This window comes from Podarcis pityusensis (assembly GCF_964106645.2).
Source record: "Podarcis pityusensis genome assembly, chromosome: 10".
NCBI classification, from domain to species: Eukaryota; Metazoa; Chordata; class Lepidosauria; order Squamata; family Lacertidae; genus Podarcis; species Podarcis pityusensis.
This window is the reverse complement of record NC_138035.1, coordinates 9,744,392-9,757,920: the sequence shown is the minus strand read 5'-3', so window position 1 is coordinate 9,757,920 and position 13,529 is coordinate 9,744,392. Positions and strand designations below refer to the sequence as shown.

Sequence of the window (13,529 nt, the reverse complement as noted above, 5' to 3'; positions counted from 1 at the left end):
GTCTCTTCCAGGGGAGTATCAGACGTTGAGGCAGATTCAGTTGCAAGTGCAGGTGTGGTAGGAGTAGATCTTTCTGCAATAGGGCTTGGCGCTGGCCTTTGCTTTCTTGCGTACTTCGTCCCTCAGATATTCTGCAAATCTTGGAGAGTTGTTAATTGTGGATTCATCCAGATCTTCCACCTGCAATTCGTACCCACGTTGTTGTATCTTAATGCGTGTGTCAGCAAGGTGTTGATGCTGCTGGTCGCCAAATCTCTTTCCTAAACAGTCTCCCGGCCATTTATTGGCCTTTTACATTATCTTCTAAGGAATCTCTATGGCGCTCCCAGTGCCTGCTCTGTGCCAAGGCCTTTGCTCACTTTGCCCGGTGCCGCGGGGGCACTAGAGAGTTTAAAAGAAGTGCTCCTTCCTTGTTCCAGTAGTCCAGTTCAGCCTTGGGCATGTTTGTCCTGGTTGCTCCTCTTGAGTAGGGCTGTGAACCCCTTCACCTTTTTGGTATACGACTTGTTAAGGCGTATCTGTCTCTTGACTTGGTTTCCCTTCTTTCATAGAACCTTGCCTTCTGCATGATTTTGCCAAATGAGGCCTTGGTGCTGGCTTCTGCTTTCTTGCGTCCTTGGCTCCTCAGATCCTGTGCAAAACCAGTAGCATTTTTATTCTGGAGTTTTTCCACCTGCAATTCCAACCCATGTTGTTGAACCTTAATCCCCGTGCCAGCAAAACTTGGATGCTTCTGTCCTCCAGATCCTTTTCCTCCCGGTCGTTTTGATTGGACAATCAGCACATTACTTCAACATGCATTGCATTGTCTCGATGGTTGGGGCTTCTGAAAACATGTCCTTTTAGATCCTCCGTTGCGTAGCAGATTCCCTCCTGCTCTCTGCTTCCAAGTGTGGGCTTCTGCAGTCTAATGGGCCTCTCATCAGTTCAGGTGGTGCTGGTTCCTTTAGGCCCATCGGTCCTTCCTTGGAGGAAAGGGTCTCCTGCCCCCTAGCCCTGCTCCCTGAGCATTGAGCCTGTATGCAGCCCACAAATCCACACGTCAGATGGGGGTCGCTTCTCTCTTCCCACCCGTAACACACAGTAGCTGGAGCGGGAGATGTCCTTCCCAATAAATTTGTGTGGTTTTTAAATATTGGCTCCAAAGAACACAACTTCCAAAAGTCAAAGGGGAAAAGAGAAAGAAAACCAAGCTGTTCACCATTCTAGAAACCTTTAGGTCTAGGGCCAATGGGGCTCTTCCTGCCAGCCATTTTGTTTTGCTTCCTGTTGCTGTGCCAAGGTTGGGCTATTCTCTGAGCAAGGCAGGAACAGAAGTAGGCCAAACACAAGAACAGGGCTCCTGTCAGGGTGGGATAACTGCCTGCGAGGACTCTTGATGCCTCTCCAAGAGATGGAAGCCTTCCTGCTCACTGACTTTCTCTGATCTTGGTGTCACTGTACAATGTGGCTATCTGGGGGTTCGATTTGGAGTTATTGCTTGAGGCTTTGTGTCACTGAGTTCTTAACGTGTGGGGATGTTTGGGATAATAGGTAAGGAAATATTGTTTAAGTACCCTTCCTTCCTTCCTTCCTTCCTTCACTCATGCTAGTGAGTGACGTAGCAGAGCAAATCCCCTCTTATTTTCACGGAAGCGAGTTGTTGATAGATTGGTATGAATCTCTGCAAAATGACTAATCCAATCTGGTTTGCCCAGGTGGGTTGCTCCTGGTGTCCCCTTTTCTCCCTCCTAAAATACAATAAAGACTTGAAGAGTCTGTCTTTAAAAGTATAACAGTAAGTTTACTCACAAGCTGTTCACAGTACACATCTAGAAAGTCAGGCTTTTTAAGCTTCAGGTTACAAACATATAACGTGGCTTGACATCCTTTGTGAGGATGGGCCCAAGTTCTGCTGGCTGAGAGCCCCCAGACAACAAAATGAATGAGACTTAACTTGAGAGTTGAATCGATCAGAGACAAAATGGCTGTGTGACTGTTTTTATAGAGGAACAGGAAGTTACACATCTGTCTCTGTCCGCTCTAGGAAGTAAAGTGTGTTGTAATTGACTGTACTGATGTAACACATCCCACAATATGCTGTTTGTGGTGTGTGTGTCTTTCTGCACCCTAGACAATGTTGTGCTCGGGGGAACGGGCTGGATTTCTGGAAGAAACAGTTCCAGTCTGTTCCCCCACCTCCTTCCAACGTTGATCTGTTCGATGTTTGTTCCCGGGGCTGAAAAGGATATATCAAGAACTCTGGCCAAAAGTTTCAATATAAGGAATAATTCCTACTCAAGAGTTGAAATGAAAAACGTGTGTATTCTGCTAAGAATAACAGTTTGAAGCTAGTAGTAGATTTAAACACAACGTATAAATATGATAGTTCCCGGGGCTGAGCAATTTGTGCTTCTGAAGGGTGAAACACATTTCTCAGAGCAGCCAGTGCGAGTGGGGAGAAGCCAGCAAGTAGCTGTGCTCTCTTCCAAGTTCAGGGTTTTGGGGAGGGGGATCCCTCCTAGTCAACCACACGAGAGATTCCATACAGGGGAGAAACCATATCAATGCTTGGGAAGATGTCGCCAAGGAGCTAGTAGTAGTTGTTTCACAGGGCCAGATTTAGATGAAGAGAAGGCCCTAGGCTACTCCAGTTGTGAGGTCTCTGGAAAATTTCTCCTCTCCTGAGCAGTTGGTGACTATAAGGCTAAGAAATAGCCGCAAGATTGCTTCCACATTAGGAAAGGCTATCTGAATTTTCCCTTGTATATAATTTGATAAAGGTCTGTATGAGATAGTGCTCTGCCGTAAGCCTATGGCTTTGTGTCACATACAGTTGAAAGTGCAAAAGTTCATCCGGAAGTCTCAGGTCAATATGTTCTGTGGGTATGCTTCCAACAACGGTTCAACAACTTGCTGAACTTCTTGCCTCGATGCTGTCAAATTAGCAAGAATGGCAAATAATTGTGCAACATCACTTTACGCAGTACTGTTTCTTTTTAAATTGGCTTCAAATTGGCATCTAATGTAGGAATAAAGGATTTTATCCTAAACCTATCTCTTGAAGAAAGTGCATCTAAGGCATCAGGTGGACTTCTGTCATTTCTTTGCCGTTCCCTCACTCTTCGTCTCCTGGTTTTGTTGTTGACATTTGGCAAAGTGGCTTTTGCTTGTTTCTCAAGCTCATCAAAATCATTCCTTATTTTCCTTAAAGAGATCCAGGAGTGAACTGTAGAAACTCGCACAAGAACTCAATAACAGGTCTGGTTTTTGAAGGCCTTTGCTGACCTTGTGAAAATGACCTAGCACCTGGGTCCAAGAATGCAGCATAAACACAAATTCCAGTTCTTCCATTTTCTGCAGGAGACTGTTAACTCTGTGCTTGGTCTCCCTCTTCCCATTAACATCAGAACAAATGACGGAGGGCATCAATGATAGCACTGTAACTTTCCAAAACAGCTGCTGTGGCTTTGCGTGTGCGTCCCGTCCTAGAGTCTGACAAATGTTTAGGCACTTTAGACTGAGGTGGCAAAAACGATTTTAGAACTGCCCATCTCTTTGTGGAGGATGAAAAGAAGGTATAAATTTCATTGATAATGCCAAAACAGTTCCCTGCATCAAGGCAGCAATCCACAGCTGAACTGCCCACCAGATTTAAAGAGTGACCTGCGCATGGAATAAATTTTGCAAATTGGTTTTTTTAATGATTTATTGCTGCATATCATTGTACTTGCCCAGCCATGTTGGCAGCGTTGTGATAAGACTCCCCGCAGCATTTTCTAAAGTCAATTTCAAGCTCAGTAGTAAAATAGGAGAAAGCACGGCTGAATTAGTAAATCTGTGTTGGCAAATGATCTTAAGGTGATACATACCTGATAATTTAAAGTCAACGGATCAGTATGTGAAATGTCAGGAGTGGAATCTACTGAAAAGCTTGAAATATCCAGTCTTTCTCACATCAGCCAGAGTTGCATCCTTAACTTTTTTTGTCCTGAGCTGAACAATTTCCTCACATAGAGTTTTTGACAAATAAGAGGGATTGCTTGATTCAGAATGTCCATACTGATAAGAGCAACTAAAAATGGATCAAATTTTGCCACTAGTTCTAAAAGACCAAGATAATTGCCATTATTTGGAGATCCAAAGTGCTCATTGTCTCTTCTGAATGGCAAGCCCCGTTCTACTAGAGTGCATATTAACAGCAATAATTCTCTCCATGACATGCCTCCAGTACTGCTGTTATGCTTTTATTTGTTCCTCTAATAGAAAAAAATAATAATCACAGAACTGAGAAATTGCACAAAACAAAAATACTGTGAAAATCCCTGAAGCGAGAAGTAATCGACTAGAAATATTAGCTTGTGGAAATAAATTAAATAATAAAAATCAAAAAGCTTAAGGAAAAAAACATAGAAAAACCTAAAATTGAACAAAGCATGCCAGCTACAAACCTCGTTTCACTGAACTATTCAGTTTCCTCAGAAGGAAATAGAAAAATCATAAACTTTAAATGACGAAAATTCAAAAAAAGGGGAATAACCCAAAATGCTGAAGTATTATAAGCCTAGCTCAACCTAGGTAAAGCAAAGCGCAGTAATAAAGGATAGAGAACTCAAAAGTACAGTTTCTAATACTGAATTTACAAAACCTAAATGGCAAGTTTTAAACAAAGCCCAGCTTGAAGAAAGCAAAGCACAGTAATAAAGGGTTGAGGACTCAACTGTGAAAATTCTAGTGCTGCTTTTACAAAAAGGTTTAAAAACCAAAATGGCACAAATTCAAAGAAAGGAATACGAGATAAGCTGTTTTAGATTTTTTGCGTGGACAGGCGGAGTCCCCAGATCCTGCACGGTCCCCCCGTCATGTGGAATAACGACTCAAGACAACGTGCTATGGGATTAAATTGGCCACAACTTTATTAAATTTCAAATGTGGGTAGACCTTGGCTCAGGCATTGGGCGTTCTCCCTCCCCGGTCCCCAGCCGGGGACCTAGGGAGCATCAGGGTTATCCAGTGTGTGTGTGGGGATGGGCCGGCTCTGAAGAACATATGTTCAAGCAGAGATGGCCGCCCCCGTAACGCCGCCGCAGCCGCAGGAGAGAGCAATGACCTTTCGGTGTACGGCAAAAGCCTCCCTTCAGAAAACCCCTTTAACGGGGAACCCTGATATCGCCGCCGCAAGAGGAAGATGGACAAAAGGATTCTGCCCAAGGCCTGATACCGCCACCCGAGACCGCAAAGAATGCGGTCTCGCCGCCAAGACTACCTACATCTGAAAGACGCCTTTGCCATCCTCCACCAATCAATCAGGCCATGCCTGATGTCGCTCAGCCAACGCTCGTTACCAAGGTCCGATAGGTGCACGCCATCGGGCCGAAATAGCTCCTGCATGTAAACTTTAATGTTGGGGTGTTTCACGACCCGACCTCCCATGCGAGTGGTTGCAAAGCGCACTGCCCTATTGATTTTTTCCACAGTGTAATTAAGTCTAGTGGGTTTGATGTTGCCACGCCAATGCAAGCGTGGCAGAAGTTCGGACCAGAAAATCATAATATTGGGGTGAGTGGCGTGTACGCTTTCCAGGTGTGCGATCGCTGTTTTGATCAAAATTATGCTTTTATGCACGACCAAGTCATTTTCGGCGTGGTGGAGCACAACCGCGCTTGGCGGGTGGCGGAACGCAAGTTCGTGACGCAACCGAGGGAACAGGGCATCCCACCGCCTTCCACGTTGTCCGAACCAGGCAATGGAGATCTTTGGCTGCAGACCCAGATGTTCTCCGCCTGGACCAGTGGTGGCATGGATGGCCGCCCAATGCACTATGCTGTGGCCGAAAGAAAGGATTATATGGTATCTGTCAGTGTCTGCTGGTTGTATGTAATGTAGCCTTTGAAGGCAGCTGAACGCCACCGCCCCATTGCTTTTATGTGTTCTGCCGGGAGGCCGCTTGCAGCTGCCGTGGTTGCTGCACCGATACGAAAGGAATGCCCGGAAAATTGTGCCAGGTCGCCTCCACAAGCATGGATGGCCTTACGCAATATTGAGACAAATGGGTCATGGGGCGGCCTGATGCATGAATGAGGAGAGGGCCTGGTCCTGGAGGACGTACCTTCAGGAATTTGCGAGTGTCCGCGACAGGGCATGGTCCAGTGTGTGGGGAGGAGGCTAGACTTTGCGTGGTACCCCTACCTAGTTGATCGGTTTTGGAGGCTCGGATTTTGACTTGTAGCATGCACCTGTCAAGGTTGATATCAGCCACAGACAAGCCCCTGCGATGAGATGACAATGTGCCCCCAACACACTCTCCGATATGGAGCGCACCAAAGAAGGCCAGGGAGAAGGCCGCCCTGAAGAGCCTAACCTCATAGTTGAACCAGCAAATACTGGGGAGCGCATCCCATATCAGCCGGAGGATCTCAATGGTTACTGTCCTCCTCTTATCTGGAATGGGCGGGTGGGAGCGACGCCGCCCTGCAAAGCTTCCTTACGTGGAAAGTGTTACAGGGGTCTGGGAGGCAAAAACAGTTGCTGAAGTATGAGATAGCGGCCTTGTGCAGGCTGATGGTCTTAAGGGCCATGCCTCTACGCTTTAGGTGAACCAAATATTTTAGAACATCATACTCCTTAGCTGCACGCCTGCGTCGTAAACCAAACTTATCTCTGAACCCCTCGAATTGGGACCATGCTCAGGTGTAGGATTGCAATGTTGATGGTGCAAGGGCGCTCAGTACTCCTGCTGTCACTTCTCTCGTCCAAGTTCCCAGAGTTCCTCCGGAAAGGCTTCTGGGAGTTGATCGGCCTCGGGTGCTAGGTCGCGAAAACGCTCCACCTGAAAGCGAGACAGGGCATCTGCAATGTCATTATTGAGGCCCGGGATGAACCGTGCGGAAAAGGAGATGTTACCTTTCAGACATTCCAGCACGAAGAGACGGAGCACGCGAATTACCCTGTTGGATTTTGCAGATTGCTTTGCAATGATTCTTACCACCGCCTGGTTGTCCGACCAGAAGCACACCCTGGTGTCCTTGAGGAGGTGCCCCCAAACCCGGAGAGCCACTAGGATTGGGAAGAACTCAAGAAAAGTTAAATCGCGTGTAATGCCATCCGCGTGCCAAGATGTTGGCCAAGGCTGCGCACACCAGTGACCCCTGAAGTAGACACCGAAGCCAGAGCGACCAGAGGCGTCAGAGTGCACCTGTAGCTGCTCCTTAGGCAGCAGCCAATCTCGCCAAAAGGATACCCCATTGTAACTTTCCAGGAAGGTCAGCCATATTTTGAGGTACTCCCTTATGGTATGAGTGACCCTGATGTGGTGATGGGGGGCAACACCGCCAGCCGTGAGACGGGCTAGGCGTGCGCAAAAGGCGCGACCGGGCGAGATAACCCTGCCTGCAAAATTGAGGTGTCCTAAGAGTGTCTGGACCTGACGCAACGTGGTCGTTTTCTGGGCCATCATAGTAGTAACCAATTCCCTCAACGTGGCGAGTTCGGCCAGGGGCAGGCGAGAGGTTTGGCTGACAGAATCCAGTTCAATACCCAGATATGATTTGAAACCTAGCAACCAGAAGTCCTTGGGGTGGACTGGTAACAAACGGAAGGCCGATTTGATGTCACATTTTGCCATGAGCGCGCCCGGGCCGCACTCCCTAACCAGCCTGATTGCCTGATCAAGAGATGCATATTTGACTGAGCATTGTTCTTGAGGAATGGCATCATTTACTGACCCACCCTTTGGGTAAGAAAGGTTGTGTATTAATCGAAACTCGCCTGGGGCCTTCTTAGGCACGATACCTAGTGGAGACACTATGAGGGTGGGAAATGGAGGTTCTGAGAAGGGACCTGCCACTCTCCCCAGCAAGCATTTTTTGGTGATCTTCTCGGCAATGTGTGGCATATCTCGGACAGACTTTTGGTTGGGGGGATTGGTGCATGAAGGGGTGCCTACCACTGGGATGTGGAAACCTTCCCTAAAGCCCTCCTCAATGTATTTTGCTGCCTCTTTATTGGGGTACTGGAGTAAAAAAGGCAGCATTGCTGATATAGATATGGGTGAGGGGGCTAGGGAAAGGAGAACACTATTTGCGGGCATTGTTTTTGCTTTGCTGTGTGCCAGAGGAGCCTGTAGAGGCTCCGGCCTCTCTTTTGTCTTGAGATGTGCCTGCGCCTGATCCGCGGGAGCCTCGAAAAAACTTCTTCCCCCGAAAACATTTTGTGGTGGGGTGAGATCCACTACAGCGCTCGCATTCATGAGCAAATCGGCATTTTTCTCTGAAGCAGGAACCGTTGTTATACTCCCAGCAAGATCTCTTGGGGGCCTTGGATTGGTATTTGGACTGTTTGACATTGTCAGACTCTTTCTTGAAGAATGGGGCAACCAACTCAGACCACACATCATCATCTTTGATATCCCATCTAGCTGTGTCGTCCCCTGCCCCCCGCTCCCTGAATGCCTGGTCATAGGCAAGTGCCGCCTCCCCCCCTCAGACATGGCTTCAGCCTTTAGGATGATAAGTAGGTAGTTGGTCAGGTGCCAACCCCTGTCAGGGTAACTAGCGACTATAATACCCATGTAAGTGGTGTATGCAGTGAGCCAATTACGAAAGGTACGCTCGACACTCACTTTTTTATCTTTTTTCCTCTGCTCGGCGGATTTAGATTTTAGGAATGTCGAAGAGGCAGGGGATAGCAGATCAAACAAATCCACAAACTCCCCATTAAGGATGCGTTCCCGCAACTTCTCGCGCAGGCGAAGGCCTGGGGGCTGGTCGGTTCTTTTGAAGTTGGATTTCCTAATGCTACCTCTGGAGTCAATGCCCTCCTCACCACACGGCGCAATAGCACCATGTTCACGCCTGTGCCTCCGGTTGCGGCACCGCCAGACCCAGTGCGGCAGCCCTGGGGCATGGGGGCCTGTAACCCAATAGCCTTTGATGCTCCCCCCCCCCCCGTTTACTATCAGTGGAGCTGGACCTACCTGAGGAACTAGATGATCCAGAAGAGTCCCTCTTGGACTTGTGGCCCCTCCTCCTGGATTTGCGGTGTTTCCTCCTGCGATGATGCGATCTGTGCGACTTAGGGATGATGAGCGTGATCCGCCTTCCTGGACACGGCGGTCAGCGGAGCTGCTACTGCGCCCTCGCCTGCGGCTGTGAGGTGACCCAGAGCGCCCTCTGCGCGAATCCCGCCGCTCCAGGCGGCGCCTCAGCCGGGCAATGGTCCTATCCCTACTGTCCCCACGCACCGGGTGCGAGAGACTGCTACTAAGGGAGGAGCGGGTAGAGGAGGAGCTCTCTGTACATCTCGGCTTGGCAGCTGAGCCCTAGTAAGTAAACAGAAATATGAAAAATTATAAAATACTTTATTCAGTGCGCAACCTGGGCCTGTTTGGCTGAACACAAAGCTTGATATTCTGGCTGGAATCGAAGACACACACGTAGCTCTTCGTCAACAGCTCTCAGTCTCTCTGTATTTAGTTTTTATAGCAATCATGCTTGAAAAGCTCATCTCACACAGATATGTAGTAGAAAATGGGAGCAATGTCAAAATAGCTTTGTTTGCCAGAAGGGGGAACTCCTTGGCAGTATCCAACCAAAAACTGTCCAAAGGTAGATCAGCAAATCTTAGCCTGAAACCACGATTTTGTCTCAGTTCAGTTAGTTCCTCCTGCTTCTGTAAAGTCATGTCCTTTCCACCAACTGATGCTGAGCTATAAGGGTCCCTAACCCAGTCAAGGCATTCAGTGGAGACTGAAGAGAAATAAAATGACAACTCCTCGAGAGTTTTTAAATGTTTAACTATTATCTCACACAGTGCAGCAGTGTGAACACCTTGCCATTGCTTGGTGAGTGTGAACATTACAAGATTGCCACTTTCCACGTGTTGATGCCAGAATTGCACCTTTGAACGGAATCCATTTATTTTATCTGTACTTGTAAGCAGGTTTTCATTTTGTCCTTGCATTCATGTGTTCAGTTCATTCAGATGATGAAATAGATCTGCCAGGTATGCCAGCCTTGCACACCACTCATCACTTGACGAGGGCAGTAATGACGAGGGCCTGCTCGTCACAAAAATAAATCAGTCTCACACCAGGATGCTTTTTTGTAAAGGGTCTAACAGCCTCAGGAGAGAGAGAGAGAAAAGCCTCTCTGGAGCTGCAGCCCAGCATTTTTATTAAGAACAGTACAACAGTGTATCAATCATCATGCAAGGCAAACACCAAATATGGGGATCACCCCATTATCAAGCCATACAATAAGAACCAATCACCTTCCTTGCATGAGGCGATCACGCGCTCATCATGCCTAACACAGCCTGCAGTATCAAAAGGTCAAACTATAGTAAATTTCCATCCTGGCATCCATCTTGTCATGTAGGTACAAACAACCATTTTCCTACATGCCCTCTTTTCTTATTTGTTTTATGAAAAGTAAAAAATAAAATTTAACAAAACCTAATCAGAATCATTTGTTTCATTTCCTAAACGCTGATATCTTGCAATGTAAATTCCTCTTGTGACTCCAGTGGTAGGTCTTGGACGATACCACCAGGTACTACATTGAGCAAACAAAGAGGGTAGGCATTGAATGCAACAACACAACACAATAAATCCTGCAACAAGCAAAATTACAATTAGTAAAATTTTTCTTAACCACACTCTATTAGGCAACCAGGAAGACAACCATTCCCATGGATCAAAACCTTCGGGAGGATTCAAAGGATTATGGGCTATCATTTGTTCCATATAATCAATAGTAGCAGAAATATTGGCCGATTGATCAGATATATACATACAACAATGGGAATGAATTAAAGCACAAACTCCACCTTTGGAAGCAAGGATTACATCTAAAGCATAACGATTTTCAAGAGTCACATCTCTCATTTCTGACATTTCTTTGTTAATTAATTTTAAGGCCAAGATAGTAGAATTAAACAAGGCTTCAGTCCAATTAGCCAATTTGTGCAAATCACGGTAATTCATGCCTGCACCTAAAGAGGGCAGGAGAGATCTAGAGACGGCTGTCCCTGTATATTGAGAGATAGGTGATCGCACTTCCCTTTTGTTACGCAAACGAACCACTGGGAGCTTGTCCAGTTTATAGACCAGGGGTATGACTATTCCTAAGGTGCACGTTCCAGAAAAGGCAAAGGGGATTTCTTTGTAGGCTCTAGTACCACAAAATAACCATAAATCAGATTGAAGCAAACATGTAGATTTGCTGCTTTTCTTCATCCAATCAAACCAAACATAAAAATCTCTACACATAGCCTGTTGTTCATAAGTCATGTTGGTCGTGACATTATTAACTAAAACTTTTGGCCTACCACTCATAGTGGTAACATTAAGAAAACAAGAAGATCCATTAACATACTCATAGGTCCAATTACAATATGGATAATGACCTAAAAATTTACTACTATTACGATTGAAATGAAAACAATGAGACGCTGTTTCTACAAGCGACAAAAACACAGGGGGTGAACTAGTACGATTATCTTTCATATTATTACTAATCTTATATGAAGCATTTACAGGAATACCATGCAATAATATGCCAGATCTTTTTGATTGAGGAGGAATATGCATACACACCCAACATTCGGAAAGATTAAGTATAGAAGCAAAATTATTTATGTCCCTAACATACGTATTGTTGGTCCAAATCTGATGATAAAGTTCAGGCTTACGAGCCTTCTGCAAAAGAGCAGCACGACGAGGGCGGCGCTTCACAGTGTCCACGGAGGGGTAATTGGTAGTCATGGTGACTTCCCAGGGGGAAGGGGGGTCAATGAGGTAGGGACGAAGATGACCTTTCGACGTGCCAGGAAACACCGGAACAGCTGTAGAAGGCGACTTTATCCAGGGTGCATCAATATGGCGATGTCTCCAACTGCAACGCGGGTTGAAGTCAGGTGGGAGGTCATCACTGGCAGACAGCGTAGAATACGATTTCAAGGCGTTGGTGTCTCCTTGGGCGAAGACGAGGCAACAGAAGAGCGCCAAGGTCGAACGCACCGAGCTGGAACCCATCGTGTTTCTCCGTCCACGTCAATGGCAGCGAATCCACGACCCCAGGAAATCAATGAAGTTGGACCCTTCCACTGTGGATCTGGAAGCAACCTGTAAGACACTAGAGGGCGCTGCAGTACTTCTTCTTTCCTGAAATGAAGTTCAGCAGGCGTAAAATCCTTATTGTGAGGGTACAACAAATGATTTAAGGTAAACAATACTTGATGCACAATATTAGGTATTTCAGAAACAGTAGCCGAGCGGCCTCCCAATTGCTTGTTGAGAAGAGTCTTAAAAGTCAAGTGGGAGCGCTCGACGATTGCTTGTCCTGTAGAATTGAATGGAATACCATGAGTCAACCTAACATCCCACAAAGAACAAAAATCAGAAAAGGCCTGAGAAATATATGCAGGGCCATTGTCAGTTTTCAAAGTATGGGGTTTTCCCATAACAGCAAAACAACGCATTAAATGTTGAATAACATGACGAGTAGTCTCTCCTTTCAAGGGCGTGGCCCAAATAAAACCAGAGGCAGTGTCCACAGTGAGATGTACTTTAGAAAATGGAGCCAAAGATGGCGTGTAGGTGACATCCATTTGCCAAATTGCCAGGGGATGCAAGCCTCTAGGGTTGACTGCATCATAAGGAATGACTGTGGGTGATTTGGAACACACAGCGCACTGTGACACAATGTCCCTAGCTTGAGAAATTGGTAATGAAAAGGATTTAGCTAACACCTTAGCATTTTGATGAAACACTGAATGGCTCTCGAATGGGTCAGAAAATAAAGAAAAGATGCCATTCTTCAAAGCTTGATCTGCCCGGTCGTTACCTTCTGCCAAATAGCCAGGGTGACCAGTATGTGATCTAAGGTGTGCTACATAAAACTGACAAGTCCTAGCTTGTACCAAGCTCTGCAAAGTGGAGAATAATGCAAACAAATTATCATCAATGGCAGGAGTAATATACGACAATGGTAACACATTCAACAGATTATACACATACTGCGTATCCACAATGAGATTGAAAGGGATATCAGCAAATTGTTGGAAAGCTAAAATTACAGCTGCCAATTCAGCACGTTGTGCTGAGGATTGCTCAGTAGTATATAAACTTTTCCATTTCCCCTCCTCATCCCACACCACCACCCCCCTGGACTTAGTGCCATCGGTGAATACAGTGAGAGCGGAGGGTAAGGGTAGAGGGGACAAGGCAGTTCGCAGGACATAACGTAGCCCTGTAAGGAAAGACAAACGAGGGTCTCTAGGGGGATTGTGAATAATTTTTCCTAAGAAATCAGCAAAAGCTATTTGAGTAGGAACGGCTGTCATCATTAAATGCATGAATTCTTCCTGGGAGAAGGGCAAGTACACTGACTGTAAGTCCATTCCAGAGAGGGCAAGGGACCGATGTCGGCCCTTGACAACAAGGTCCATGACGCTGTTGGGTGTAGCATACACATTACGCGGAGGAGTATGAGGCAGGTGAAGCCACTCCACAATAGACACAGTCCCAGGCTTCTGGCCTGTGGTGTACA

General features: G+C 46.4%; 1 protein-coding gene and 1 long non-coding RNA gene across 2 annotated transcripts; both read right to left on the bottom strand.

Annotated features, from left to right (window-relative positions):
* Nucleotides 1-6,033: 6,033 nt before the first annotated feature.
* LOC308457331 (uncharacterized protein) lies at nucleotides 6,034-9,294 on the bottom strand. The gene is made up of 2 exons (XM_080971062.1): nucleotides 8,261-9,294; nucleotides 6,034-8,216 (listed from the first exon to the last, which is right to left on the bottom strand). The coding sequence occupies exon 2, from the start codon at nucleotides 8,066-8,068 to the stop codon at nucleotides 6,719-6,721; it is 1,350 nt and encodes a 449-aa protein (XP_080827188.1). The 5' UTR covers nucleotides 8,069-8,216; nucleotides 8,261-9,294; the 3' UTR covers nucleotides 6,034-6,718.
* An 834-nt stretch (nucleotides 9,295-10,128) lies between these two features.
* LOC308486942 lies at nucleotides 10,129-11,584 on the bottom strand. Its single transcript, XR_013991399.1, has 2 exons — nucleotides 11,473-11,584; nucleotides 10,129-11,399 (listed from the first exon to the last, which is right to left on the bottom strand). It is a non-coding gene; the product is annotated as an uncharacterized lncRNA (long non-coding RNA).
* Nucleotides 11,585-13,529: the final 1,945 nt, after the last annotated feature.

Coding starts and splice junctions, on each gene's coding strand:
- LOC308457331 (XM_080971062.1), bottom strand. CDS start 8,068: ATGCCCGCAAATAGTGTTCTCCTTTCCCTAGCCCCCTCACCCATATCT.